This window comes from Hemicordylus capensis, chromosome 6, assembly GCF_027244095.1.
Source record: "Hemicordylus capensis ecotype Gifberg chromosome 6, rHemCap1.1.pri, whole genome shotgun sequence".
Classification (NCBI taxonomy): Eukaryota; Metazoa; Chordata; class Lepidosauria; order Squamata; family Cordylidae; genus Hemicordylus; species Hemicordylus capensis.
In genome coordinates this window covers 4147869-4174896 of record NC_069662.1, presented here as the reverse complement: position 1 = coordinate 4174896, position 27028 = coordinate 4147869, and the positions used below count along the sequence as shown (strand labels likewise).

Genomic DNA, 27028 nt, shown 5'->3' with positions numbered 1-27028 from the left:
TCCAGGACATTCCATCTTCTCCATTTGCATGGGAAAGATGGCAAGTATTTACTCCTACCACAACAAATACGTATACACTGCTTTTCAACAGAAGTGCTCAAAGCTGCTTGGGTGTCACTGACTGGCTGACATGAAACGTCCAGACCAAACCACAAAAGATAGAAACATGTTATTTTCACAGGCAGGCTCCAGTCCTCATCCAGATTGGGGAGGGGGGGATGTAAACCCTCCAGAAAAATGGGGAAATGTTCGCAGAGAAAGCGGAAAACTTTCCCACTGGAAAAGCATGGGTTAGGATTCAGGCAGAAGGATTCAGTCAGAGTTTGGCATTTTTTCCGGGTACTGCTACACAAAGGAAGTCCGGACTTCGTGGTACATGGCACATGATCACAAACTGAAAGCTCTTTTACTAGCAGAAAAAAAAGATAGTATCCAAGGGGATACCCTTGGGAAGTCCATAATGCTGGGAAAAGTTGAAGGAAAGAGAAGAAGAGGATGACCAGCAGCAAGGTGGATGGACTCAATTACAACAGCAATGAATGCACCACTGAGAGACCTTAATGGGCCTTGGGCCTGATCCCACAGGGCTGTTCTTATGTTCTAAAGGCCAAGCTGAAGACAGATCATCCTGGAGAGAATCTATCTATGTGGTCGCTAAGAGTCAACTCCAAATTGACAGCACTTAATCAATCAATCATCCAAGGGGGCTTACTTAAGGTTCCTAAAAGCTCCAGATCTGGATGTTCCCCCTTCCTTCCAGTTGAATAATACGACAGCCATATCGTGACTTATATTTTATTAAAGGGCGAGGCTTTTCCAAACAAGGGTTATCAGAGCAAAATCCAGCACAAAGAGAGAACACATCACTGCTCAGATGACCTTGAATAGAACCTGCCAGACAAAAATAACCTAAAGGATTCCTTCCAAACCCTTTTTACTAGCAACTTCTGAATCTGAGTCCATCTCAGCTCTTCTTTCCCGAAGACAGGGCAGGGCCTGCCTTCACTTCTGCCCTCTTCCGGAAGATCAAAACCAAGAGGTCATGAGACAGGAGCAGCAGGCTTTCTGGACTAGCCTCTGGCAAAGTGAGGAGTGTGTCTGACTCGGCTTCCTTGCCTCGCCTCCTGGAAGACTGAAGCTCAAGCTAATTAAACCCTATCCAAAAAATGACACCTCTGCTGGGAGAAGAGGTAGAACAACTGAAGGCAGCAAATAAACCCTACAATGGAATGCAGAAACCCTTGCCCACCACCACATCAGATAACTATAGTATCTAAACGGATTACATACAAAAGTCACAATTCCAGCATGCCTTAGCAAGCTAGGGCTGTGCGTGGATCTGTTGCTCTGCCTCAATGGGAACACGTTAATTAATGGAGCACCAGCACTTTCTACAGAATCCTGAACCATCTGAGTTTCCACTTTCTAAAAGAAGCATCTGTGTGTGTGAGAGAGAGATTGCTCTGTGTGTGCATGAATAAGCAATATTTTGAAAATGGATTGCTTAAATAAATAACTGATCTAAGTTAGCAACAGGAATGTAGGGAAAGGGAGATATGTCTATGTTTAAAACCCACCCTCCCTCTTGGAGACTTCCTCCTGCCATGTCTGCATTTTCAAAAGAAGCAACCTCACTCTCCTCACCCCAGTATTTCTCCACAAGGACTAGGAACTTATTTTGCAAAATAACCAACCAATTGCTCCCAGGAGTCTGTGCAAACTATTAATTCTTCTGCTACCATATTCCACAGCTAGCAGCTATGCAGATTCCTATGCCACTCAGATTGGCAGAATCCAACAAAAGCTTTAAGCTGAATGGACTCCTGTAGGCTCAACACCTACCCAAAAAAGGCTTCTGCCTAGAAGCCCCCAGTTTGCTCCTATGCCCAATGCTTTCTCCTCCTCCTCCTCCTCTCTCAGGAAAAACAAACACAGCTATGAAAGAATCTCCTAAATAAAACATCTCTCGGTGCCTAGGAAAGGATTTCGGTTTCAGCATCCTCCACAGATGTACATCTGTTTCCTGGCTGAGGTAATGGACCGATGAAGCCTCAAAAGTGTTCCCTGTGCTGTGAAATAAGGTGCCCTTCTCTGCAGGAACTCCCACCCCACCCCAAAAGAAAGTTCTGCACCACCATCACCCGCTCTGGACCAAGCAGGAGCCCACAGTAGAAAAGGAGGGCCACTTGCATTGTTGAACAGAATTTTTAAAAAAAAATTTCGTGGGAGGTTGCTGGATTCTCTGCATAAAGGAGATTGCAGCTGGGAAGGGGTGGCTAGTGAACTGTTCTCTCCTTCTGCCTCTGGTAATCTGGAAGGGGAAAGCAGAAAGAGGATGAGTATATGAAGAGCCCTGGTGGATCAGAAATGACAGCCCAAATAGCCCACAGTGGCCAACTAGATACCTCCCAGGACCCCACAAAGACTGCTTAAGAAGAACAGCCCTCCACCACTGCATGTCCCCAGCAGGATACTTGTATTCCAAGGTATTCAGCCACTGAATATATTATTCCAATTTTATTATTAAAATGGAGATTTCACTAGCAAGCAGAGCTGTTGACAGATCTACCCTCCTCAAAGAATTTATGCAATTTCCATTTAAAGCCATCATGTCGTCCAGGGGTGCCCTTGGACTAATTTTTTATATATTAGTTAAATTTATACCCCGCCTTTCATTACGAAAATCCCAAGGCGGCTCACAATAAAATTTAAAAACAAGATTATTAAAAAGACACAATAAAACATTGAGCTAAAAAATATAAAGACAAATCTGATTTTTTAAAAAAATTAAAACACAAACATAAAAACAGTACAAAATACAAGCAGCAGCAGTGGAGACAATCATATAAAAAAACCTGGGTAAAAAGCCACGATTTGACATGCTAATCCCTCTTTCAAGCTCTCTGTAAGAATGAGGGCAATTTTTCCAATTGCATTTCCATGCAGAAGAAAACTCTAATACTAATATTATTGAGATCCATATCATGCATCACACCACACCACCCTTTATCATGGTATGCAGACTTGAACATGTTATTCCCTCCAAATTTCAGTTCTCCATCCATTAGAGTGGGAATAGCAACAATTTGCATCACAGGGCTGCTGTGAAATCAAAGAGCAACAAGAGACTACAAAGCACTTGATAAGGTGTGCTACCAAAGGGCTGTAGATTCTGACAAGAGTCATAGCAGCACTTACTGTAAGGAAAGAAACGGACTCTCATGATAATTTCCCGAGCCGTTTTCAGGATCTCTACAGCCTAGGGGAAAAGAAGAGACATTCTCAACATTGTTTCATGGAGCCCTATTCATTCAATTAATCAATCCTCTTTCTTCCCTAGAACTCAAGGGAGATGTACAGTTTTGAGGAAACCACCCATCTAGGTACTGACCAGACCCAGACTTGCTTTGCTTCAGTGAAATGGCTGCATCAAATGCCTTCTGCCCACAGCCCTGAGCATGTGGCATGCACTTGGGCAGTGTTCCCTCTAACAGGGACTCCCTGATGTGGTTGACTACAACTCCCAGAATCCCCAAGCAAAAGCCATTGCAGCTGGGGATTCTGGGAGCTGTAGTCAACAGCATCTGGGAGTCCCTGTTAAAGGGTACACTGCCCATGGGTGGTTTTCGCCACCCAGCTGGATATGCAAGGCCCACCCCACTTGGCTCCCAAGACTTCCGGCCATGGGAAGGCATCTCACCTTGCCGTGCTCAATGTCCTGGAAGTCTACGTCATTGACTGCCAGAACCTGGTCTCCCTCCTGCAAGCCTGCTCGGTGCGCATCGGAATCTGGGATCACCTGGGGAAAGAAGTGGCAACAAAGCAGTCAAAACAGGGGCAGGTACCCAAAATGCCAGTGTGCCACCCAGGCCTCTCGGTGTTCTTTCTCATTTTCTTCATCTGTGTGCAGAATGAGTTTTGTTCTGGGAGGCAGGATCAAGGCTGTGTGTGCACACTATGTGCATTCAGAGTGGGACCTTCCTGATTCAACCTGTGCAGGATCTAAAATTGAGTGGACATCAAAAGACGTGCGAGCGTCCGCACATGCGCATGCCTTCGAAGGAACACTGGGCCCCATCCTGTTAGGCCACGCACCACGCCATTTGCAACACTGCCACCAGACTTAGCAGGACTTAAGTACAATGTGCAAACACCTAGTTATTAATTTCTATTCTGCTATATAGAATAACAGAATAGCAAAAGGAAAGGAATTAAACCAGGGGTGCACAACTCAAATACCCCAGTGGGCCGGAACCAACCATGACTTGGTGTGTCTGGAGGCAGAGGTAAATGTTCAGCAAATTAATGGTTTTACATTAGAAGTTAATTATTAAATATGGACAAAAGCAATTTTGTCCTAGCCCAGCACTCTAACCACTACACCACACTGGCTAGTTAACTAGTTAACCACAACATGAGGAGAGAAAAGGAGCCTTCCCCTCATGCACTTTCAAAGCTTACCGTATTTTATGGACTATAAGGCGCTACGGACTATAAGACGCACCTTAATTTTAATCCAGTTTTTCTGAGTTTTAACATATTAAACTGTTAAAACATATAAGACGCACCTGAATTTTGGCGGATATTTTTTGAGGAAAAAAGTGAGTCTTATAGTCCATAAAATACGGTAATTTTGAAAGGGGGCTGACCCCCACCAGGGCCATGGGGGTAAGGCAGCGTTTTGTACCTCACTTCATGCACCACAAAACTTTGGACCCACTCTTGAGGCCAGCGACAAAGTTCCTGTGGGCTGGATCTGGTCCCCGGGCCTTATGTTGTGCAGGCCTGGATTAAACTAAGATGCAGAGGTGGAAACTGGGTCCAGACAGGACAGGATACCTTTCTATATTTTATTTTAATTTTTAAGCAGTCCTATAACCCATATTAGTGACAGCTAAGCTGGAAAAGGTCCTCCCCTGCCCCAAAGGTCCTAAAAATTATGATTTGTCTTAAGCCTTTGTGGCAAAATGAGCTGTATATGTATATTAGTTAACACATCAACATCAATACATTCAAATGACTTTCTTGCTAAGGAGGTCACAAAAGCAGAGACAAAGAGGTCGACGCACCTTAGAAATAAATATCCCCAGTTGGGATGCTTTTCCTCCTCGGATGTTAAAGCCCAGCTAGGAAAGAAACAGAGATTAGATGGCACCGGAGGAAAGGAATTGTGAGTATTTAACTCTTCAACAGATACTTAGTTTTTCAGTTCTGCCTTCTTCCCAACCCCATTAATTCCACTGCTAGCCTCTAGGCAAGAAGGATGCATCTCCTCCAACGCAATAAAACTTCTCTCTACACTCACACCGAATCCATGACATAATAAGTTTTATAAATGAGCAGACAGATAAAATAAGGTTTGTACCACATGTGGCAGACTAGAAAGAGTCCCATACTATAAATGCCTATTATTCATAAATATCCCCATTATCTCACAGTTTGCTGATGTTCCCTCCCAAATCAGAACTGGCATGTGCTTGTTCTGCTGCCCCTCTCCAATTTCACTATGAACAAGGAGAGCTCTTCCCAAATTAGAAAAATTTGACCTACTTTTTATCAAAGAGAACACAAGAATCTTTACTCTTATTTATCCTTCAGTTCAACCTGCTAGAGAGAACCCTGACCTCTTAAGAGGTCCTCATGACCACCTGACTTTGCCTACTCCAGGGGTTCTGAAATTTGGTTCCCTAAATGTTGTTTGACTACAACTCTCATCATCCCCTGTGGCGGGGTTGATGGGGGGTTGCAGCCCAACATCTGTAGTCCATTGTGGCAGGGGGTTAATGGGAGTTGTAGTCCAATATCTGTGGACCCAAGTTTCAGAACCCCTGGCCTACTAATTACTAGGGAAGAGAGCTGGTCTTGTGGTAGCAAGCATGACTTGTCTCTTTAGCTAAGCAGGGTCTTCCCTGCTTGCATTTGAAAGGGAGACTAGAAGTGTGAACACTGTGAGATATTCCCCTTAGGGGATGGAGCCGCTCTGGGAAGAGCAGAAGGTTCCAAGTTCCCTCCCTGGAAACATCTCCAAGATAGGGCTGAGAGAGATTCCCGCCTGCAACCTTGGAGAAGCCACTGCCAGTCTGTGAAGACAATACTGAGCTAGATGGACCTATGGTCTGACTCAGTATATGGCAGCTTCCTATGTTCCTATTTCTCTCCTCCCAGAAAACCACCGTGATTTCCAGCCAAAAGTCCATGAAAGTCCCATGAAACCAAGACTCCCATGAAACTGAAGGCCAGGAAATGTAGAACTGACAAAAGGATGTACTTTTTCACACAGTACATAATTAAATTGTGGAATTCTCTGCTGTGGGGTGTGGTGGTGGCCTCTAGCATGGATGGCTTTAAAGGGGACTTGGACAAATTCATGGAGGACAGGTCTAACAATGGCTATTAGTCTGGTGGCTATAGGCCACCTCCAGCCTCAGAGGCAAGATGCCTCCGAAGACCAGTGGCAGGGGAGCCACAGCAGGAGACAGGGCGTGTCCCCACCACTTGCCTTTGGGACTTCTCAGAGGCATCTGGTGGGCCATGGTGTGAAACAGGATGCTGGACTAGATAGGCCTTGGGCCAGATCCAGCAGGGCTGTTTTTATGTAAGACACACCAGAGCATCTGTCCTCTGATCAAAGTTATTAACCGTGGCCATTTCCTTCTCTCAAGGCCAAGGGCTGCTTACAGGCCTTCCATCATGTCTGGAACCGAGAGGAGCTCTGTTAAGAAAGCTGTACAAGTAATAATCTCAGAGGTGTCTAAGCACTGTCCTGAGCTCGAGCCCCAATCAGGTCCAGTCAACTCTCACCTGAGCCCCTGGAGGTTTCTTCAGCACAATGGTACGAGGCAGGAACTGGGTCAGCTCGTTGTTATAATCAGAATGGTAAATTCTCTACAGAAACAAAAAGCACACCCAAATGGTATCATTGATTCCAACCTAGAAATCCTACACAGAATGGCTCCGACATACCATGCCATGGTTCTCCTCCAAGAAGCGGCTGAAATAATACATCTCAGGCTAGTCGGATCCCTTTAAAACCTTGTCACCAAGTGTCGGCACCACATAGGATGCATAGGAGGAGAGCTGGTCTTGTGGTCGCAAGCATGAATTGCCCCCTTTGTGGAAGTAGGATCCAGCCTGGTTTGCATTTGAATGGGAGACTACATGTGTGAGCACAGCAAGATATTCCCCTTAGGGGATGGGGCCGCTCTGGGAAGAGCATCTGATTGCATGCAGAAGGTTCCAAGTTCCTTCCCTGGCAGCATCGCCAAGATTGGGCTGTGAGAAACTCCTGCCTGCAGCCTTGGAGAAGCTGCTGCCAGTTTGCGTAAACAATCCTGAGCTAGATGGACCAATGGCCTGACTCGGTATATGGCAGCTTCCTATGTTCCTAGGATATAGACCTGAAGTTCTAACCACTGGGACTAGGGGGCTGCCCCCATAACCAGTGCAGGATTCAGAGCTATGCACCTCATGAGGAGGGATCCAGGTTGGGGGGCTTTCATAGGGAGGGAGGAACACCACCGGGTAGTCGTCATAAGGGATTCGGCCACCGCCGCCTCCTCCAAGATCCATTCTGAAGTCAGTGTAGAGATGGAGAAGCACAAGAATCCTTTTCTAGAGCTGTTGCCACCTCTGAGGAGAGAAAGCAGTCTAAGTGCCTCGCATGCTCCCCCCACCAAAAAGCCAGGTCTGTTTGCTTCAAGGCAGAGGAAAGGTCTTCACCCTGCCTGGCCCTTTTCAAGCTAGTGATTTGAGGACCCCAAAAAATTATTTATTTATAACATTTATATCCTGCTCTTCCTCTGAGGAGCCCAGAGGTACATGGTTATTTTTATCCTCACAACAACCCTGTGAGGTAGGTTAGGCTGAGAGATACATGACTGGCCCAGAGTCACCCAGTGAGTTTCATGGTTGAGTGGAGATTCGAACTCGGGTCTTTCCAGTCCTAGTCCAACACTCTAACCACTACACTATCCCAATCCACTCAAGAGCAGCCCTGCCGGTTCAGGACAAGGCCTGGCTCCGGGGCCTAGGGTGCCCAGATGCTGCTGGACTACAACTCCCATCATCCCACCACAACAATGGCAGCCACTGTGGCTGGGGAAATGGGAGCTGAAGCCCAGGACTTCCTGCTCCCCACAGAGGCCAGCCAGATGCCTCTGGTGAGACCACAAACAGGACACGAAGGCAGACCCCCCCCCCCTCACCGCTTGCTGCTATACAAATATTAATCTCCTATACCTATCTATGAATATGTTTATTCTGTGGCTGCCATCTTCACGCCCTCAGCCACCCAAGCTCTTATGCTTTTTCACCTCTGCACAGCCACTTAAAAAACAAACACCCACAAGTATAGCTTTCCCCCTGTGCAGAGCAATGTTAATGCAAAAAGCTACACTGGTTGGACATCTGCCTGCCAGGCAGCTGCTGGCAGCGCAGCAACCCTCTCAGCTGCAGTGGGGGCAGCAATCCACTCAGGGCCTCGTTTCGGATTTGATTTTTGAAATACTGCAATGAGCACTGATGAGGAAAGTCAAGATTCTGGAAACCGGATGCTGCAGGGCCCAGACCAGACAAATGCCTTATTTGACAAAAAGCCAAGCCAAATGGACTCCGTCAGACTTTAACCCTGTACACCGCCTAGGGATCGCAATATTAACGGAGTCTATAAATTAAATAAATAAATATTAGATGGATATCCTGCTCTTCGCTCCTCTCCTATTTCCACTCCCCCTCCCCTTCTGCTAGTTTTCCAACTGCGATCCCTTCGGGGCAGGAAGTCTTCTCGTTCTTCGTCCATGCACACGGATGGCACGAAAGAGACACAACAAGCCAGTGATAAAAACAGCAAGCAAGCTTTCAGGTTCTCCGGGTGCTTCTTCTCTCGCCTCCCTCCTCTTGCCCAGCCTAACGAAGAGCTCTGTAGGCGCCACAAGCTTGCCTATTGCTTTGGGACGTTTCAGCTGGAGCTGATCTACACCGTCCCCTAATTAGGATGCGCCCCCAGCTGCATAGACACGCCCCGTCTCCCCCACCCCAGGCCCTTTCCTCCTTTGGCCAGCAGTGGGGGCAGCCCTTCCCCACTTACCAGCACCAGGGCCGGTGCCCTCCTGCTCACACTTACCTGGGAGCAAATCCCAGGGGGCCCAGCGCGTCTTACTCCCGAGGAGGCACCCCTGCGACTGCCCGCGGGGGACGCCTCCCGCTCGCTCAGCTGGAAGCTCCGGTTCTGCAGTGCAAGCTAAGGGCAACGCCCGCCTCCCCTGGCTTCTCCTCCAATCCCGAAAGGCTCTTCCCACCAGCCCCCCCAATCTACGGAGAGAATCGCAATCCTCCTGTTTTACTGGTCAGAATCGCTGCCAGTTCCTTTAGGGACGCCCTCATGCTTTCCGTCCTTCCGACTGGCTGGGAATTAGAGGAGGCGGGGACAATAAAGAAGGGTCTGTCGCCCTTCTGTACCAGTGCATGCAGACGCACGCCCTGCCACGTGTAAAATACACAGGTACAGTGATCAGATTAGACTAAAGCGGATTTGGGGGCTCCCAGGGGCTGTGGAGGCCTGAACTCCAGCAGTAAGAGCGCCTCTGCTTATGAGGCCACAAAGCAAACATGAGCCCTCGTGGATAGGAAGCATCTTTACTGGCTGCCCCAGCAACAGCCAGCACCACACTTGGACGGCTTTGCTTCCTTCACTCAAGCATCAGTCCACCATCCTTGCTTCTGCAGGAAGTTTGAGTGGAGGAAACCAAGCTGTAGAAGTTCAGTGCTGGGAGAGCAATAGAGGGGTGAGTGAGTGGGTTTCTGCTGCTGCCGCCGGTCACTGAGAGAGTCTGATCCCATTATGCACTGCTACATCCAGAGCACACCCTGGTTAACAGTTGTTCAGAAGCAAAAGACAGAGTTTGTTTTTGGAAACCTCATTTTAGAAGAGGCATTCTGTGCGAGGGAGGAGGAGGAATCCCTCTTCTAGAATTTTAATGAGTATTTGTGTTTAGATAGATTGGGGGGAGAAGTGTGCATGAATGTTTGTGTGTTTGTGTGTGCATAAAACAAAGAGCCAGCATGGTGTAGTGGTTAGAGTGCTGGACTAGGACCGGGGAGACCCGAGTTCAAATCCCCATTCAGCCATAAAACTAGCTGGGTGATTCTGGGCCAGTCACTTCTCTCTCAGCCTAGCCTACTTCACAGGGTTGTTGTGAAAGAGAAACTCAAGTATGTAGTCCACCGCTCCGGGCTCCTTGGAGGAAGAGTGGGATATAAATGTAAAATAATAATAATAATAATAAATCTGCTGTCCAGTTAATTGAACACACCCTTCTTATTGATTAAAAAGTATTTTAATCTAAATCAATTAAATTGGAGCCCTGCTGGTACCAATATATGTGGCCTGGGAGTGATATAAGTTGTAGGTTTATCCATCAGTGGTTTGGAGTGCAATTCTCTGATAGAGAACAAAGGAATCCTGTTTCCTAGGAAACTTCTATGACTTCTAAATACTGTATTTACCTGAATCCAAAACTAGTTTTCCCCCAAGTTCTTTGGTGCTAGAATTGGGGGGGGGTCTTCTTAAATTCAGGGTCCTCTTCCTTTTGAGTAAATAGTATAACCTTTATTTAACCCATATTTTTAAGGGGGTCATCTTAAACTCAGGGTCTTCTTCTATTCAGGTAAATGTGGTACAGCTCTCTTGAGCTGCTGCAAAGGGAGAGATCCATGATTCTTTTTTAAACCTTTTTCTGCAGTGACTATTTCCTTGTGTACCTCTTGAATGAGGTACACCAGCGTGGTGTAGTGGTTAGAGTGCTGGGCTAGGACCGGGGAGACCCGAGTTCAAATCCCCATTCAGCCATGAGACTTGCGGGGTGACTCTGGGCCAGTCACTTCTCTCCCAGCCTAACCTACTTTACAGGGTTGTTGTGAGGAGAAACTGAAGTATGTAATACACTGCTCTGGGCTCCTTGGAGGAAGAGCGGGATATAAATGTACTACTACTTATAATAATACAAAAAGTGGCTTTCAGGGATTTCAGCTGTGCACTTAATAATACAAAAAGTGGCTTTCAGGGATTTCAGCTGTGCACTTAATAATACAAAAAGTGGCTTTCAGGGATTTCAGCTGTGCACTTAAAACAGGTGGCCAACCTGAGGACTACACCTTTCATCCTCCTCAGCTGCAGTTGTGGCTGTGGACGATGGGAGGCAGTCAAACAGCTGGAGAGCCTCAGCTTGGCCACCCCTGAGCAAAGCCAAGTCATGCTTTGGAAGAGAGAATATTACTTTCTGCAAATACAGCCCCAAGGACTCCTGTTGTTGTTTTATGTCTTCTCTCTAGGCTTTTCCTGAAACAAAAGATGGGTTGTTCATCGAAGCTGAATTTTTCTCAGGGGGAAAGCCCCTGCTTGGGCAAGGTGTCCTCTCCGAGCCTCCCAGCAGGAAAGAGATCTGCTATTAAAATCACCAAAGGAGCAATGGCCAACTTCACATATATGCTGATGGGATCTGAGCTGTCGGTGACTGACCAGGAGAGAGATCTTGGGGTCATGGTGGACAGCTCGTTGAAAGTGTTGTCTCGGTGCACTGCTGCTGTGAAAAAGGCTAATTCCATGCTAAGAATCATTAGGAAGGGGGATTGAAAATAAAAATGCTAATATTATAATGCCCTTATAAAAATTGATGGTGCGTCCACATCTGGAGTACTGCGTACAGCTTTGGTCACCGTATCTTAAGAAGGATATTGTAGAACTGGAAAAGGTGCAGAAGAGGGCAACCAAAATGATCAGGGGCTTGGAGCACCTTCTTTATGAGGCTAGGCTACAGTATCCGGGGCTCTTTACCTTGGAAAAGAGGCAACTAAGGGGAGACATGATCGAAATGTATAAAATTATGCATGGAGTGGAGAGAGTGGACAGAGAGAAATTTTTCTCCCTCTCTCACAACACTGGAACCAGGGGTCCCCCCCATGAAACTGAAGGTTGGGAAATTTAGGACCGACAAGAGGAAGTACTTTTTCACACAGCACATACTGTATGTGAATCTGTAGAATTCTTTGCCATGGGATGTGGTTCTGGCCACCAGCTTGGATGGCTTTAAAAGGGGCATAGACACATTAATGGTGGACAGGTCTATCAGTGGCTACTAGTCTGGTGGCTGTGGGCCATCTCCAGCCTCAGAGGCACAATGCCTCTCTATACCAGTTGCAGGGGAGCAACAGCAGGAGAGAAGGCATGCCCTCACCTCTTGCCTGTGGGCTCCCCAGAGGCATCTGGTGGGCCACTGTGTGAAACAGGATGCTGGACTAGATGGGCCTTGTGCCTGATCCAGCAGGGCTGTGCTTATGTTCAGTGGCTGAATAGTCCTGCAGTTCCCATTCAAAGTTAATTTAGGGCTCAGTCTGGGTAGCATTCCTAAAAAAGAATCCAAAGGAAATACTGCAGTAAATGCGTTCATCACTGCATTGGTGGTTCAGTGGCAGGATTCTTACGTGTCACATTTGAAACCCGGGTTTGATTTGCTTTAACATATTGCAGGAACTGTAAAGTCAGGATGCTGCCCAGTCATATCTTTTGCAGGGCGCTGTATAATGTGAAGTTAAAATACATATATAATATGCATTTTGGATATCGCTGTCTTGTTTTGATTGTTACTCTTTCAGTATCCTTTTGTAACTCATCAATATGTGAAAATAGAGGGTTTTTAAAATGTCTCATTGTCTTGTCTTTCAATCAAAACACTTTTTAAAAACCTTGCCACCTATTTGTGCCATTTGTTCCCAATTTCCCCATTCCCGGGGGTTCCTGGATTTTCCAAGAGGGACCCTTTCTTTCAGTTCCACACTCAGGCCCACAGAATGACATTGCCCAATTTTCTTTTCCTTGCATGCTGCGTGATTTGATGCATCTACTAGGGATGTGCAAAAAATTTCGGGCACAGATCGATCTGTGCCCGAAACGAGCAATTTCGGGTGATTCGGGTCCAAACCAAATCACCCCCAATGTCCCCCGATATTTTTCGGAGCCGAGCCGAATCACCCCTGATTCATGCCTGAAAAATTCGGGTGATTCGGGATGACGTCTCTTTGAATTTCCCGCCTTTTTGCCTCCATTGATTTGAATGCAAAAAGGTCTGATGTGACGTCAGCTCGAATTTTGGGTCCCAGGGGCAAAATAGTGGGGTGGGGTGGTAGCGCCTAATGGATGGAGGCTACCACCCAAATTTCAGGGGAATTGGGAAAAGGGCTGATTTTGGGGGAATTTTTGAAGTTTTAGTGTCTTTGGGACAGTTCGGGGGCATAGCGTGGGATCTGGGCAAAAAGGGTGGGGTGGGGTGGTAGTGCCTAATGGGTGGGGGCTACCACCCCAATTTCAGAGTGATTGGGCAGAGGGCTGATTTTTGGGGAATTGTTGAAGTTTACGTGTCTTTAAGGTTTTTCCCCATAGAGAAGCATTGAGGTGTCAGCAAATGTATAGCTTCACGCGGGGGTCAAAGGGGTGGACTACCACCAACCCCACACTGCTTTAGGCCACCCCTTTGCCCCCCGCGTGAAGCTATACATTTGCTGACACCTCAATGCTTCTCTATGGGGAAAAACCTTAAAGACGCATAAACTTCAACAATTCCCCAAAAATCAGCCCTCTGCCCAATCACTCTGAAATTGGGGTGGTAGCCTCCACCCATTAGGCACTACCACCCCACCCCACCCCACTCTTTTTGCACAGATGGTGGGGAAAAGTACTATATGATTAATACAGCACAACACATCTATTCTTTTATCTATCTATCTATCTATCTATCTATCTATCTATCAAATTTGTATACTGCCCCAAACTTTCGTCTCTGGGTGGTTTACAATAACATAAAACCAGTTAAAAACATATACTAAAACTTAAAAACAATTTAACCAGAAATTAAAACCCAAAAATAAATGGGGACCAGGGGGCCCCGTATGTATCTCTGTTGTCATGTTTTTGTGCCACACCGCCCCCGCCTTGAAATAGGAATAGGCCTAGCCCGCGCCGCCTGCGGTTGCTAAAGCAACGCTTCCTTCTCCCGCTTTCGTCCCGGCCCCAGACGACTCGAGCTTGGGCGAGTCACGTGACTAACGGCTACCGCCGTCATGGGCACTACCGGCCCCTCCCCTTGTACTCTCCTAGAGATAGGAAAAGGCCAGAGTCCTGCTGGGCACAAGCGCCCCGAAAATTAACTTGACTTTGTGCTCGTATGGAAAGAGAGGCTGAGTGCTAGAGCGCGCCGCGTCCGTAGCAAGCCCTCTTTCCGTTTGTGCTGGCTGGGTCGCCCTCTCCTTTCTCTCCACTCATCAACACCCAATTCCCGCCACCGTGAAGAACTTCTCCACGCCAAAACCCTGCGCTGCTCCTCCCCCCTTGCGTCCCGTGGTGGACAAATGCCGCTCCTACCGCGGCGCAATTCCAGAACAACCAGGAATTCCCCCCATGGGAAGGGCACTCTAGTTTTATTTAATGACTAGGCTAGGCGCTCCTCCCCTCCCCCCTCCAGTCACCGCCTCTGCCGCACGTCACCTCGAAGGAACCAATGGGGATGGGCGCTCCCCAAGAACGCGATGAAAAGCGCCTGCGCATTACGCTTTCCTGTGAGGTTGCTGGAGTTGCAGGGCCCGGATTGGCGCGTTGATTTGAAAGTGGTGGGAACTGACTGAGAGTCCTGGACCGGGGAGAGGCAGAGAAGCCGCTGCTGGACTGACGGACGGATTGGCTGGCTGGTTGAGGGCCGGTGAGGAGGATTCAAGGAGCCCCCCTCCGTGGTTGTGGGCCAGGGATGGGGGCGCCCCCTACCTTCGCGCGGGGGGGCCCTTCAATTTCTCTGCCCTTTGGGGCGGGGGAGGGGCTGGCTGCGCTTCTGCGGCTGCGCCTCTGCGGCTGCTCCCTCAGAACCCTCGTCGTGGCAGGTTGGGGCTGAGTGTGTGGATGGAGGCTGGTTCGTAGCTAGGGCGGGGTAGGGCCCACAGCGCTTGAGAGGGCAGTCCTAGGAAGCTTCCTTCTCCTGAGTCCGGCCCCTGGTCCCTCTAGCTCAGTATGGTCTGCACAGACTGGCAGCGGCTTCTCCATGGTTACAGGCAGGAGGAGTCTCTCTCAGCCCTGTCTTGGAGATGCTGCTGGGGAGGGAACTTGGAACCTTCTGCAGGCAAGCAGGCAGGTGCTCTTCCCAGAGTGGCCCCATCCCCTGAGGGAATTGCAGGGCTCACACATGGAGTCTCCCATTCAAATGCAAACCAGGATGGACTCTGCTTAGCCAAGAGGACAATTCATGTTTGTTACCACAGGACTGACAACCTTCAGTAGCAGGGAAATGCTTGACTAACAAGCAGAAGGTTGCTGGTTTGAATCCCCACTGGCATGTTTCCCAGACATCATCTCATACTGCATGGGCTCTGTGGGCGCCAGGAGTTGAATTTAATGACACACTTTACCTTTACCACAAGACCAGCTCTCCTTTTGTATTGTTTTCATCTCAATATGGATGATATTGGGCAGCTTTTAAATTTACAAATATAATAAACAAGCCATATAAATGGTAGCCCCTGGAGGCCTCAGCCTTGAGATGGCCCCAGACATGTCTGCAGCAGCCAGTCCTGGGCTCTGTCTTGGGCATTCTGTAACTTTCATCCTACAAGACTTAATGCCATTCATTTGAAGCACTTAAAAAGTTGTTTTAACTTCCAGCAAGTTACACTGAGTGACTGCAGTAGTTGCCATCTGCCCTACCTCATCTGGTTGTTGTGAAGAGGATGTACACTGCTCTGGGCTCCTTGAAGGCAGAGCAGGGTGGAAATGTAAAAATGAATAAAGAGTCTAGGTGCTATGGCTCCCTTCTGTCTGGGATTTGTCAAGCCCTGTCTCCAGTCTCTCTTACGGTGCAGTTTGGGAATCACCCCTGTTATCTAGGCACAGGGGTATTTTTGCCTAGTACAAATATTTATATGCTGCTTTTCAACATTTATTTTTAAACTGAGCTTTGAGGGGCAAAGACTCATCCTTTTTCCTGTTATATAGCAAAAGAACTTTGAGAATTTTCAGTGCAGCATAAACATATTCTAAACAATGATAATATTTAGTGTGTGATACTGTGGCTCCTGCATACTAACTGTGCATGTTGATATTACTAATAACAATTAGTAATGTCATTAGTAGTTGTTGCATTAATAGCAGTTGTGTGGTGCTGTCCAGCATGTTGGTGTCTTGTTCCTGATCCTGTGTGCATGTATCTTCATTGCCTTCGGTGCTCTTCTAGTTATGTGGGAGGTAGCTACTGCCTGACTCATAACCAGCCTGACTTTGGAGGGTTACCTTGTGAGACCAGCAAATGGTTCTTGGGAATTGCGAAGCAATGATAGCTCTTTCTGGCATAGCTGAACTCTGCAGTTTGGCAGCCAAGGGAAGCGATGATCTATTTTTAAAAGGGGTGAGAGGAGTTTTCAGTGGTAGAAAACTGGTGTGGTTGCAATCAAAAGGCTGGCAGAACCGAACTCGGAAACCTAAGAGCTATGAATTAGATTCTCCAGTTTGGATCTCTTCTCTGACATCAACATGCTAAGTGGCCTCTGGCACGCCACTTTCTCTTGGTCTCAGTCCTACCATCTGCAATAGAGGAGTGATGTCCTCTTGGTATGTGCTCCCTATAGACATCTGTGGCTTAACATCTTTACCAGCCTTTAAAAGAGCTCTTAAGACACACTTTTTTAGCCAGGCTTTTAGTGATCTTTGAATGTTTTAAATTTTAATTGTTTAATAGTTGGTTTTATTCTGTTTCTATTGTGTTTACCTTTGTAAACCATCTAGAGCTTTTGGAGTCAGGTGGTATATATATTTAATAATAATAATAATAATAATTTCAATAACATTGCTTACTCTTCAAGATTATTGTGAGGATTACTGAAATAACTAGTAGATGAGGCCTGTCATCGAGTGGGCAAACTGATTTTCTGAAGAATGCACTTATAAGAAAGTTCAAGAAATTAAATAAATGTAATAGATTTTTTTTTTGCTAGCAAAAGGGAAGTTTAAAAAGTTTGTAATTTGTAGGATTTCAAACATTATTCATTTTATTGAAAAATGACCATATAAGATAAAGTTGAATCATAGTACATTTGAGTGAGAAGGATCTTCTACTCCTCTTAGGGATGCTGTTTTGGAATTAGTGATTTGATTGAGTGTAAAAAAACTTGATGATAATGATGATTATATTCAGAATTCCCTCTGAAAATTACAAAAAAGTATTTAAATTTTCACTGAACATATTCTGGTGTAAAAAGTAGTGTATTCAGCTAACTTCAATGGCAGGATTGTATATACAAAATATGGTATTTAGGAACATAGGAAGCTGCCCTATACTGAGTCAGACCATTGGTCTATCTAGTGCAGTACTGTCTTCACAGGCTGGCAGCGGCTTCTCCAAAGTTGCAGGCAGGAATCTCTCTCAGCCCTACCTTGGAGATGCTGCCAGGGAGGGAACTTGGAACCTAGATGCTCTTCCCAGAGCGGTTCCATCACCTAAGGGGAATATCTTCTTACAGGGCTCACACATCAAGTCTCCCCTTCATATGCAACCAGGGTGGACCCTGCTTAGCTAAGGGGGCAAGTCATGCTTGCTACCACAAAACCAGCTACAATGATTTGTAGGGCATTGGAGAATATGACTATTTCACCCAAGCAGATTCTTCAAAATATATAATACTAGTAGGCAAGACACATCATTGTCCAGGCAAAGTAATTTTGTGTAGATTACACTGCTAGGGAAGTTCAAGAAATGAAATCCAGGAAGCCCTCCTATATTGTGGGGGTAACGTTTCACGCTATTGGAGTGCTTGACAAAAACCATGCTATTAGAGTGCTTGACCTAACCCGCAAAATGGGTTTAGGTTCTTAGCTAAATAGTCCACTCTCACAGCACGGGTGAATGGTACAGCAAGGAGAGAGTGGCTATTTAGGACAAAGTCTTTGCTTTCTTCTGTGTGACCACACTTTAGGTAGTCAAAGAGTGCCACCATGTCCCCCCTCAGTCTCCTATTTTTCAGGCTAGACTTGTCCAGTTGCTGTGCAGTTCTGATCTCCCTCTCTCACAATACTAGAACCAGGGGTTTTCCCATGAAACAGAAGGCCAGGAAATTTAGGACTGACAAAAGGAAGTACTTTTTAACATAGAGCATAATTAATCTATGGAATTCTCTGCCATGGGATGTGGTGATGGCCACTAGCTTGGATGGCTTTAAAAGGGGCTTGGACAAATTCATGGAGGACAGGTCTATCAGTGGCTACTAGTCTGAGGGCTATGGGCCACCTCCAGCCTCAGAGGCAGGATGGAAGACAGCTGCTTGCTTGATGTCCTGTAGTGAGTTCACATAAAAGGTGAACTTCTAACTGTTGAGCAGATGCAGAGGGTAGTCTTTTCCAGTAAAATAAAATGTTTTCACTTTGTTTCTTTTAGGATAACCAGATAAAAATGCCCAAGGAAGATGACAGGGTAATTCCTGTGAAGGTGGTACTTAGGTGCCGACCCCTTGTTCCGAAAGAAATTTCCGAGGGCTGCCAAATATGCCTCTCTTTTGTTCACGGAGAGCAACAGGTGAGGAAGGCGGTTCATCTGGAGTGTTTCTGGATGTCGGATCTTAGAAATAAGACCACACATCTTGGACTTATGGGTGACTCCTGAATTTGTAAGTGACCAACTTGTGGTTCTCGCTCTGTCTTCCTCCTTGCAGGTAGTCCTAGGCCATGACAAAGCCTTCACGTACGACTACGTGTTCGACCCGTCTGCTGAGCAAGAAGAGGTATTCAATACCTCGGTTGCTCCCCTTGTAAAGGGCATCTTCAAAGGTGAGGCCCCATTGAGACTGAATGCAATGGGGTCACTTTTCAGGGTGGGGGTTGGAGTAGGGGAAGGCTGTTGGGAACGCTTGGGAGTCTGCTAACGGGTGGTTGTCCTGCTCTTGTGGCCTTAATTCCACAGGGTACAATGCCACAGTGCTGGCATATGGGCAGACGGGCTCCGGGAAAACGTATTCCATGGGAGGGGCCTACACAGCCAGCCAAGATGACGACCCTGCTGTGGGAGTTATCCCGCGGGTGATCAAGCTGCTGTTCCAGCAGATGCGAGAAAAGACAGAGTGGCAGTTCTCCTTGAAAGTCTCCTATTTAGAGGTAGAAACCACTGATACATTCGGCGTGCCTGCGCTTGTCCTGAGAAAGAATCTGCTTATTGAACACTTAGAAATCCAAGACTTGGGCCCACGATTGCTTGGCTGTACCCAGGATCAGCCTCTGGGCTACCATTCAGAGATTTAGTTTTCTCGCTCGCTTTCTCTCTCTACTTGATACTATGCTGAATAAGTTTTACATGTTTTTCACTCGGGGCACATGAGCACTGCAACCTAACCCAATTTTGCTTTATTATGATTCATTTTAAAGATTATATATATATATATTCCGTCCTTTCATCAACTAATGTATCTCCAAGGAGGCTTACAGCAGACTTTAACAAAACAGTGGAAAGCCATTGATTTGTCTTCAGTGGTGGCTAAGCGAGGCTTTAGGACATGTAGTCAAAGCATTCCCAGATCTCTGGTATTCATCCTGCCTTGTGGTGAACCCAGGGGAAATAGTCGCACACACCCCTCCCTCAGAGGGTTGTTCTGGGCAGTACTTTGTGTAATAGTCACAAGGTGGTGGGGCTTCTTTTCATACAGATCAGTGGGATGCAGCTCCAATCTTTTCTCTTGGTGGTGGGGCACTTAATAAAGATGCTTGGGGAGTGGGATCATGATAGATGTTCCCCATTTCTCTAGCTTCCTGCTACCATTGTAATGGTTACAGGTTGATTTAACCATAGATTTGTATCCCACCTTTCCTGACAGTCGAGCCCAAGGTGGCTAACGACAAACTAAAATAATGCAAATCCAGTAAGACACCATCCTAAAGGACATACTAAAAGGAGTAGGGTGGAAACTGGTTTTCCCCTTCTTGCTCCATTCTGTAGTAGGACTCCGCATTCCCAGTGGAATTTCTAGCTGCTTCATAGAACTGCAGCTGGTTCTCGGGCAGAAGTGTCCACATCTCTGGCAATCAAGACAGGCTTATAGCCCATTCTTATACCTGTTTAATTGGAAGTAAACCCCCTGCAGTCAATGGGACTTCTTCCCCAGTAAGCGTCTGTCAGAATACAGCCTGAGGTCTTGCTTGGTCTTCGTTCAGCTCTGCCCTTAGCCTCCTATTGCCTCTTCCATTCTGTTGGATCTTGAGATCTGAGCTTCTCTTCTAATATCATCAGGTCTACAACGAAGACATCTTGGATCTCTTGGCACCAGCCAGAGAGCGGTCCTCTACAATCAGCATCCGCGAGGACCCCAAGGAAGGCATCAAGGTGGGTATCTGTGCCAGTGTGTGATATTTAGGAAGTGGAGTGCAACTCATCGGAGGCAAGGCTGGTGTCAGTCAGATCTAGCCCCCTCCAGTACCACAGCTTGCTGTCCTCCAACTTCCTTTTGGAGTTCATAGAGGCAGGAATCTGATAAAATAGCCATTTGTTCTTTCTGAATGCATATCCTGCCTTCTGGCCTCAAAAGGACCATGAAGTGGGAATAGCAGAGGCAACTGATAGTAGTTGCTGAGCTGGTTTTCTGTGCAGTCCTGAGCAGGTCTAGCTTGGAAGTAAGTCTCAGAGTACAAGAGGGCTTCCTTCCAAGTAGGTGCCTAGAATTGCAGCCTTGTTTTCCCTCCAAAAATCCAGAGGCCTCTCCTGCTCCTCTCCTCCTCCTCTCCTTGTTGGATAAGTTGAATTAGCCCAGACACCCATCTTCCTCTGTCTTGGAGTCTGAATGAGCCAGGATTAACCTTTAGTAAGATGAGTGTGGGGCAACCATGCTATAAATGGCTGGAGTGTGTAGTAAAATTATGCAATTAATCTGGATGACCTTGATTACAGAGGGGCACTGAGACAAAGATGTCTTCTTCTGTGGGTGTTTCCCTTCCCCAAATGTGCTGTAAAGGAAGGGTGGGCCTTGAGGGAAAGCGAAGCAGCCCTTTTCTCCTCTTCTGTTACTTCAGATTGTGGGATTAACGGAGCACGAGGTGACTAGTGCCCAGGAGACTGTCCACTGCCTAGAGCAAGGCAACAACTCCCGGACGGTTGCCGCTACGGCCATGAACACTCAGTCGTCTCGTTCTCACGCCATCTTTACCATTTTGATTGAGCAGAAAAGCAAGAGTAACTCGTAAGCAAAGGCGTCCAGTTCCATGCTCTCTTAACAGGACTTCAGGCGTGGTCCATTTGAAGAAAGGGCTTGGGTGTTTCTAAGGCACTTTTAGGCTGAACAACTTGGGGAGAGGGACGGGGAGGACACCTCCTCTCAACTGCTAGAAAGGCAATGAAGACACCACCTTCAAAGTTGTCAACTGACTGTGGGGAGATAATGCTGCTTATTGCTAGCAGCAGTGAGTCAGTGCCAGGTTGAAGCCCTGGGGCACAGATGGAGATCTTGGGGAGGGGCTCTTTCAGGACCTCCACACTGGCTGAAGTATCTTACTTCTCCCCATCTCCTTGAACTCTAACTGGCGAGCTGCTGCCTGTGATAGGTGTTCCTGGATAAAAAGGGTGGTAACCCATGAAATCCAAAGAGCCTCAGGCCAAATGACTATTCCGGGGCAGAAAGGATTTTCAAAGCCCCACAATGGCTATTCCAAGGGTGGGAAATGGGCTGGTCCCACAACAAGTAGGGAGCAGACAAGGCTTGCCATTGTTGGCTCTGTTTCTACTTGCTGCTTCATGAGTAAAACCCCTCTCTTGCTTAGGAACAGCAGCTTTCGCTCCAAACTGCATCTCGTAGACCTAGCTGGTTCTGAAAGGCAGAAAAAGACCAAGGCTGAAGGCGACCGACTAAGGGAAGGTAGGTGGAATCCGCCTGCAGGAGCAAGATGGGTGTGTCTCTTTGACAGCAGCATTCTTAGGAATAACTGTCCCTTAACTTTAAAGGGGAATGATCCTGAATCCTGGTACATAATATATATTTTAAAAAACCTACCCAGACCTGCCTAAATGTAAAATGGCTTGTGCGGCCCCCTTAGAGTTTAACTGAAACACAGTTCTCAGCCTGGCTTCTTCTGAGAGACTGAATGTTGTGCTGTTGGGTCTTGGTGGTCAGTTAAAAATCTTGGGCGTTCCTGCTGGTTTTCTATGCAGGGATCAACATCAACAAAGGGCTGCTTTGCCTGGGGAATGTCATCAGTGCTCTGGGGGACGAATCTAAGAAGGGCAGCTTCATCCCTTACAGAGATTCCAAGCTGACCCGCCTCTTGCAAGGTAAGGGTTGCCTGCGAGGCCTTGAGGAATGTCTTGTGCCTCCTGGAAACCTCCCCTCCCACCGTAATCTGCCAAAACAAGGAACCAAAGGGGTGTCCGTGAGCCTAAGCTGCTGTTCCTATTCCGGCTTCCTTCTCCAGACTCCCTGGGAGGAAACAGCCACACGCTGATGATCGCCTGTGTGAGTCCCGCCGACTCCAACCTGGAAGAGACATTAAACACTCTTCGCTACGCTGACCGGGCCAGGAAGATAAAGAACAAACCAGTTGTCAACATCGACCCCCAGGCGGCAACCATCACCCAGTTAAGGTTGCAGGTACTCAATGCTCCGTATGTGTCTGTGGGCTGCTGGATTGGCAGCAAGGGGCTCTAAGGGAGACACACAGCTGCAGGATCACCTTTTGGTGATCACAGTTTCCCGCTACTGAGTGAAACAGGGCCCACCGAATTGCAGGCTTCTTTCTTTCTTTCTTTCTAGAGATGGCAAGACGCAAACTGAATCATAGTCACTTGGTTCTTTTCCAGGTTCAGCAGCTGCAGGTCTTACTGCTGCAGGCACACGGCGGGACACTTCCTGCATCTATTGGGTAAGAGCTGCCAGTCAGTAGGTCTTCCTGGCTAGGAGACTCTCCTCCTGGCTTCCTGTCATGATCTCTGTTTAGCACTGAACGAAGCTCTCTCCCCCTCCTTGTTCTTCCTATAAACCTCATTGCACAAGTGTGTGTTGACCAGATCGGTAGCAAAGTTCTCCACATTGCTGCTGTCAGTGCTACCTGGCTGTTTTGGTCTTTGAAGCTGTGGATTTTTGTTAAGTGGAAGCAGTTGGGAAACCAGGTCTTAAATAGGGCCGCCATGTGTGGCATTGGTAAATATTCCTTTGGGCCCAAGCATCCAGTTGCCTAAGAGTGTTGGCCGTGGGATTCCCAGCATATCCAACATCGCTAAATGCCGCTGCCTCTGAAGGCAAGCCAGTCTCTCTGTTTTCTGCCCTTCTCTGGCTCCTGCCATTGCTTTTGTCACTTCTAACCTGCTGCTTCTTTGTACTCTCCGTCACACCCCCGTTCTCTAAAGCTCTTTGAAACTTCTGCACTGTTCTTTGAGCTACCATAGCCCTGTGTGCTAGTGCCTGTGTGATGGCCAACCCACTTTTGGTTGCCTAACAGGGGTCCTGTTGGCTCTGCTCAGATCGTTGGCTCTCCGTGCATGGCCCCTCTCCCTTCATGAGGAAGGCCTGGTGCTTAGCCCTGCTAAGCAGAAGTCTTGAAGGATTAGTCAAGGGCTGGTCTCTGGTAACCAGCTGAAATCCACTCTCGATGAAGTCCTTGCGTGGCCCCCAAGCAGGCAGGTCTTGCCTTGCCCATTGTGCTGACTGTTTGGGACAGTGGAAGGAATTCCAAGGCCCAGCCCCTCTCTGGAGACAATGCTTCACACTTTCTTTCCAGTTGGAGTGGGGTAGGCTAAAGGGCAACTTCCGAGGTGCTGAGAAAGCAGTTGTGTGACCTTCTGGATTAATCCTGCTATTGTCTATTATTGGAGAGGAGCATCTTGTTAGAATGGTGGAGACAGTGACTAGCTTGTCACCTGCTCCTGGAGATCTGATGTACCACTGAAGTCAGGGGCGTAGCTAGGGGAGAGGGGGCCTGTGTTCACCCCTGCCTCTGGCGGCTCCTCGGAGTAAGGGAGATAATGATGAAAACAGGGAGGGGTGGAGCTGGGGGACTCTCGGGTGCTGGGGGGCCTGGGTTTTTTTGAACCCGTTCGCTCAATTATAGCTACATCTCTGACTGAAGTTATAAAGTACTGGCAGGGTCACTTCTCTAGGAGCAATTACTAACATGCTCTTGTCTAACTCTAGTGGTGAACCCTCTGAGAACTTGCAGTCTCTGATGGAGAGGAACCATTCCCTTATGGAGGAGAACGAGAAACTCAGCCGCGGCCTGAGTGAATCAGCTGGTCAGGTTGCCCAGATGCTGGAAAGGATCATCTTGGTAAGGCTATCAAGATGAAGAGAATTCTTCTCCTTGAGGAGGGGCTTGCCCATTCTGTAGGCAGGGCTGAGAAGAGCTCTTTTGGGACTGTGGCTTTTTAACTGCCAGCCCTCTTGATGGATATGAGACGGACAGAGGTTAATTCCTAGGTGGCTTTCATGTGGTTCTGTGTTGTCAGGCTGCTAGCTTAGCCTTGCCGGTTCTTGATTTGGGCCACCTCCATTTGCCATAAGAAGAATCCTACTGGATTAGACAAAAGGCCCATCCAGTCCAGCATCCTGCTTCACACACTGTCCAATCAGGTGCCTTTGGAAAGCCTGAAGGCGGAGGGGGGGGAACACCCCTTCCCATTGGTGCTCCCTAGCACTTGGTGTTCAGGGGCAAGCCCCCTCTGATCCTGGTGGAAATATACAGCTACCCAGGCTAGTAGCTATTGATAGCCTTATTTTCCATGAATTTGTCTGCTCCCTTCTTAAAACTATCTAGATTGGTGGTCATCACCCCATCCTTTAACTGCAAGCCCCTTCGTAGTACCTGGCATGCTGTCCGTCTCCGATGATGAATATTTTAGTAGAGCATATCTAAGGGTAGAGCATACCTACAGTCCCCTGGATCCAAATCCAGCACTCAGTTGCCTTCTAGGCAATGTGGGCCTCAAGCTGTTCACGCCTGAATTCACTGCAGAAATGCCATAATTCAGGGGGCCCCTGCCTTGGATCCCCAGATGTTGGACTACAACTCCCATAATCCCCAGCCACAATGGCCTTCATTGGGAATCCTTGCCATAATTCATAACCCGCTTTTTGCAGACAGACCAGCAGAATGAAAAGATCACCCTGAAACTGGAGGAGCTCCGAAAACATGCTGCGTAAGTGTCCTGTCCGTGTGTATTAACTTGAAATGCAGAGCAACTGAGATGGGACTAGCTAAACTGGAATATAGGAAACAAGATTTAGAGTTGCCTGAGACTGTTTCAGGCATGAGAACTTGCAGCAAAAGCCAGAAACTGGTGCTCTAGAACCAGGCTGACCACTGGCTAGCTGCATCTGCTGCTGCTCTTCAGTCTCTTGGGATGAGGCTAATAAGAGGAAGATGAAAATGTGCAGGCTGACATCCAGGTGCCTAATGTCACAGGTGCTAGAAAATGTGTGGTGCATGCAACGGGAGTTGACTTTGGCCAATCCCTCTCTCCTTCTTCAGACATTTCTGCCCTGAGGCTCCTGCAGTGGAGTGCTTTGTCATGCATTTCATGGGTTTATTTTCATGAGGCACAAAGGGCTGCAGAGGGGAAGGGGATTGATAATTTCCCCTCTGCCCACCACTGCACACACACACAGAAAGTTAGCTGTGACTAAGTGCGACTGGCATGAGTGGGACTTAATTTGTGTTCTACCAAAGAAAACCACATGGCTCTGTGGTCACCAGGAGTCAACACCGACTCAGTGGCACAACTTTACCTTTAAAGGAAGTCCAGTGGGGCTTAGCCATGACTGACTTCTCTTGGGATACAGTCTGGAGTATGTGGCTCATTGTGGTGGGCTGAGGCCTTTAAGTCCAACTGGTGTAGCTTTGTAAACATACTCTTGTGGGACTGCATTTCAGGTTGAAACTGGATCTGCAGAAGTTGCTGGATACTCTGGAGGACCATGAGCAAAGAGAGAACATAGAATTGCTGTGCAGCCTGCAGGAAGCAATCACCCAGTTGATGGTAAGAGTTAACCAGAGAACCGACCTCCTTCTCTAGCTAACACTCTTGTGGTCTTCTGCTTTCATGCTTGCTGGGAGACACTAAGTACTCCCAACACAGCATATTGTGGCTTTTTCAACTGGCTTCTGGAGAGGTGCAAAACAATGAAGTATCATCTCTTTGCTTTGGACTGAATCTGGATTATACTGGGAGCACTCTGAATTGCAAAGGACCATCAGTAGACCTTGGGGACTTGGCTTGGTGCCAAGCTAAACTGTGTTCTCTCTGCAGAATGAAAGCCCTGCCTGTGTCACTGAAATGAACACATCTGATCAAGACCCTGGCACTGTAAGTAAGAGGTCCCCTGATGCACAGTCAGCTTCTCTGAGATCTGGGTTCAAGTGCTACCTCTGCATTCCTTGGACGTCTTGCTCCCCTCAGAGCTGTCTGTGTGTAAACATGCGGATTCCCATTCGGCATTAAAGGGGGAAACAAAGAATAGTGGTGAAGCACGTTTACATCTTGCTGTTGGAGGTACTGTGGCAGGAATTAAGCAGGTTTCAGGGTGGGACAGAAATCAAGCTCTCGTTCCTCCTTCAGTATTATCCACTTAGACCGTGCTGGCTTTACCTGTTAAACCCCTCTCTGTATTTCCACACAGAGGGCCTCAAAGTTGGATCCTTGGGAGTTGTACTCTAGCAACATCCATCATCCCTGGATGATGGGAGTTGTACTCCAGCAACAGTTCTCCAGCGGTTGATTGCATGCTGGGTAATGGAGGCAGCAGAAAAAGTCCAGAAGCTGCTGTCTACAGTATTTATTCTAATGATTATAGGGAGAATCCTGGCTCTTTATTTTTCTAGGCACACTTAACCCTCGTAATTGCAGTGAGGAGCTTGGAAATGTGAGTGCAGACGATGTCTTGGGCTGGAAATCCAGTAGGAAGTAAAAGGATGTCCTGGCGGATTTTATGTGAACTCCTGACTTGAGTCTATGTATCGGTAGATCTTTTTAAACTAGGAGACAAAGTG

At 47.5% G+C, this 27028-nt stretch overlaps 2 protein-coding genes across 5 annotated transcripts in view; one reads left to right on the top strand and one right to left on the bottom strand.

Annotated features, from left to right (window-relative positions):
• Positions 1–781: 781 nt before the first annotated feature.
• On the bottom strand, positions 782–9280 carry PDZD11 (PDZ domain containing 11). Of its 2 annotated transcripts, none has more exons than XM_053266178.1 (7): positions 9122–9280; positions 7465–7629; positions 6802–6885; positions 5070–5126; positions 3701–3799; positions 3199–3259; positions 782–2311 (listed from the first exon to the last, which is right to left on the bottom strand). In XM_053266178.1, the coding sequence occupies exons 2-7, from the start codon at positions 7567–7569 to the stop codon at positions 2277–2279; spliced, it is 441 nt and encodes a 146-aa protein (XP_053122153.1). In that variant the 5' UTR covers positions 7570–7629; positions 9122–9280; the 3' UTR covers positions 782–2276. The 2 variants fall into 2 exon arrangements, with proteins under 2 accessions (XP_053122153.1, XP_053122155.1); XM_053266180.1 differs by lacking the exon at positions 9122–9280 and adding an exon at positions 8939–8992.
• A 5103-nt stretch (positions 9281–14383) lies between these two features.
• Positions 14384–27028, top strand: part of LOC128331702 (chromosome-associated kinesin KIF4-like) — a 32314-nt gene continuing 19669 nt past the window's right edge. The window contains exons 1-14 of one of the 3 annotated variants that reach the window (XM_053265447.1): positions 14384–14740; positions 18456–18593; positions 18730–18844; positions 18978–19168; positions 20295–20387; positions 21071–21237; positions 21815–21909; positions 22203–22322; positions 22463–22638; positions 22848–22909; positions 24178–24310; positions 25120–25178; positions 25913–26018; positions 26289–26345. In XM_053265447.1, the coding sequence (XP_053121422.1) occupies positions 18471–18593; positions 18730–18844; positions 18978–19168; positions 20295–20387; positions 21071–21237; positions 21815–21909; positions 22203–22322; positions 22463–22638; positions 22848–22909; positions 24178–24310; positions 25120–25178; positions 25913–26018; positions 26289–26345 (1497 nt within the window). In that variant the 5' untranslated portion in view covers positions 14384–14740; positions 18456–18470. The other 2 variants (XM_053265446.1, XM_053265448.1) reach the window with 2 other exon arrangements.

Excerpts from the sequence above, each read along its gene's own strand:
- PDZD11 (XM_053266178.1), bottom strand. The coding sequence starts at position 7,569 with ATGGATCTTGGAGGAGGCGGCGGTGGCCGAATCCCTTATGACGACTAC. Across the intron at positions 5,127-6,801 it reads AGAAACCTCCAGGGGCTCAG|CTGGGCTTTAACATCCGAGG; the intron begins GTGAGAGTTGAC and ends TTTCTTTCCTAG. Across the intron at positions 3,260-3,700 it reads AGGACATTGAGCACGGCAAG|GCTGTAGAGATCCTGAAAAC; the intron begins GTGAGATGCCTT and ends CTTTTCCCCTAG.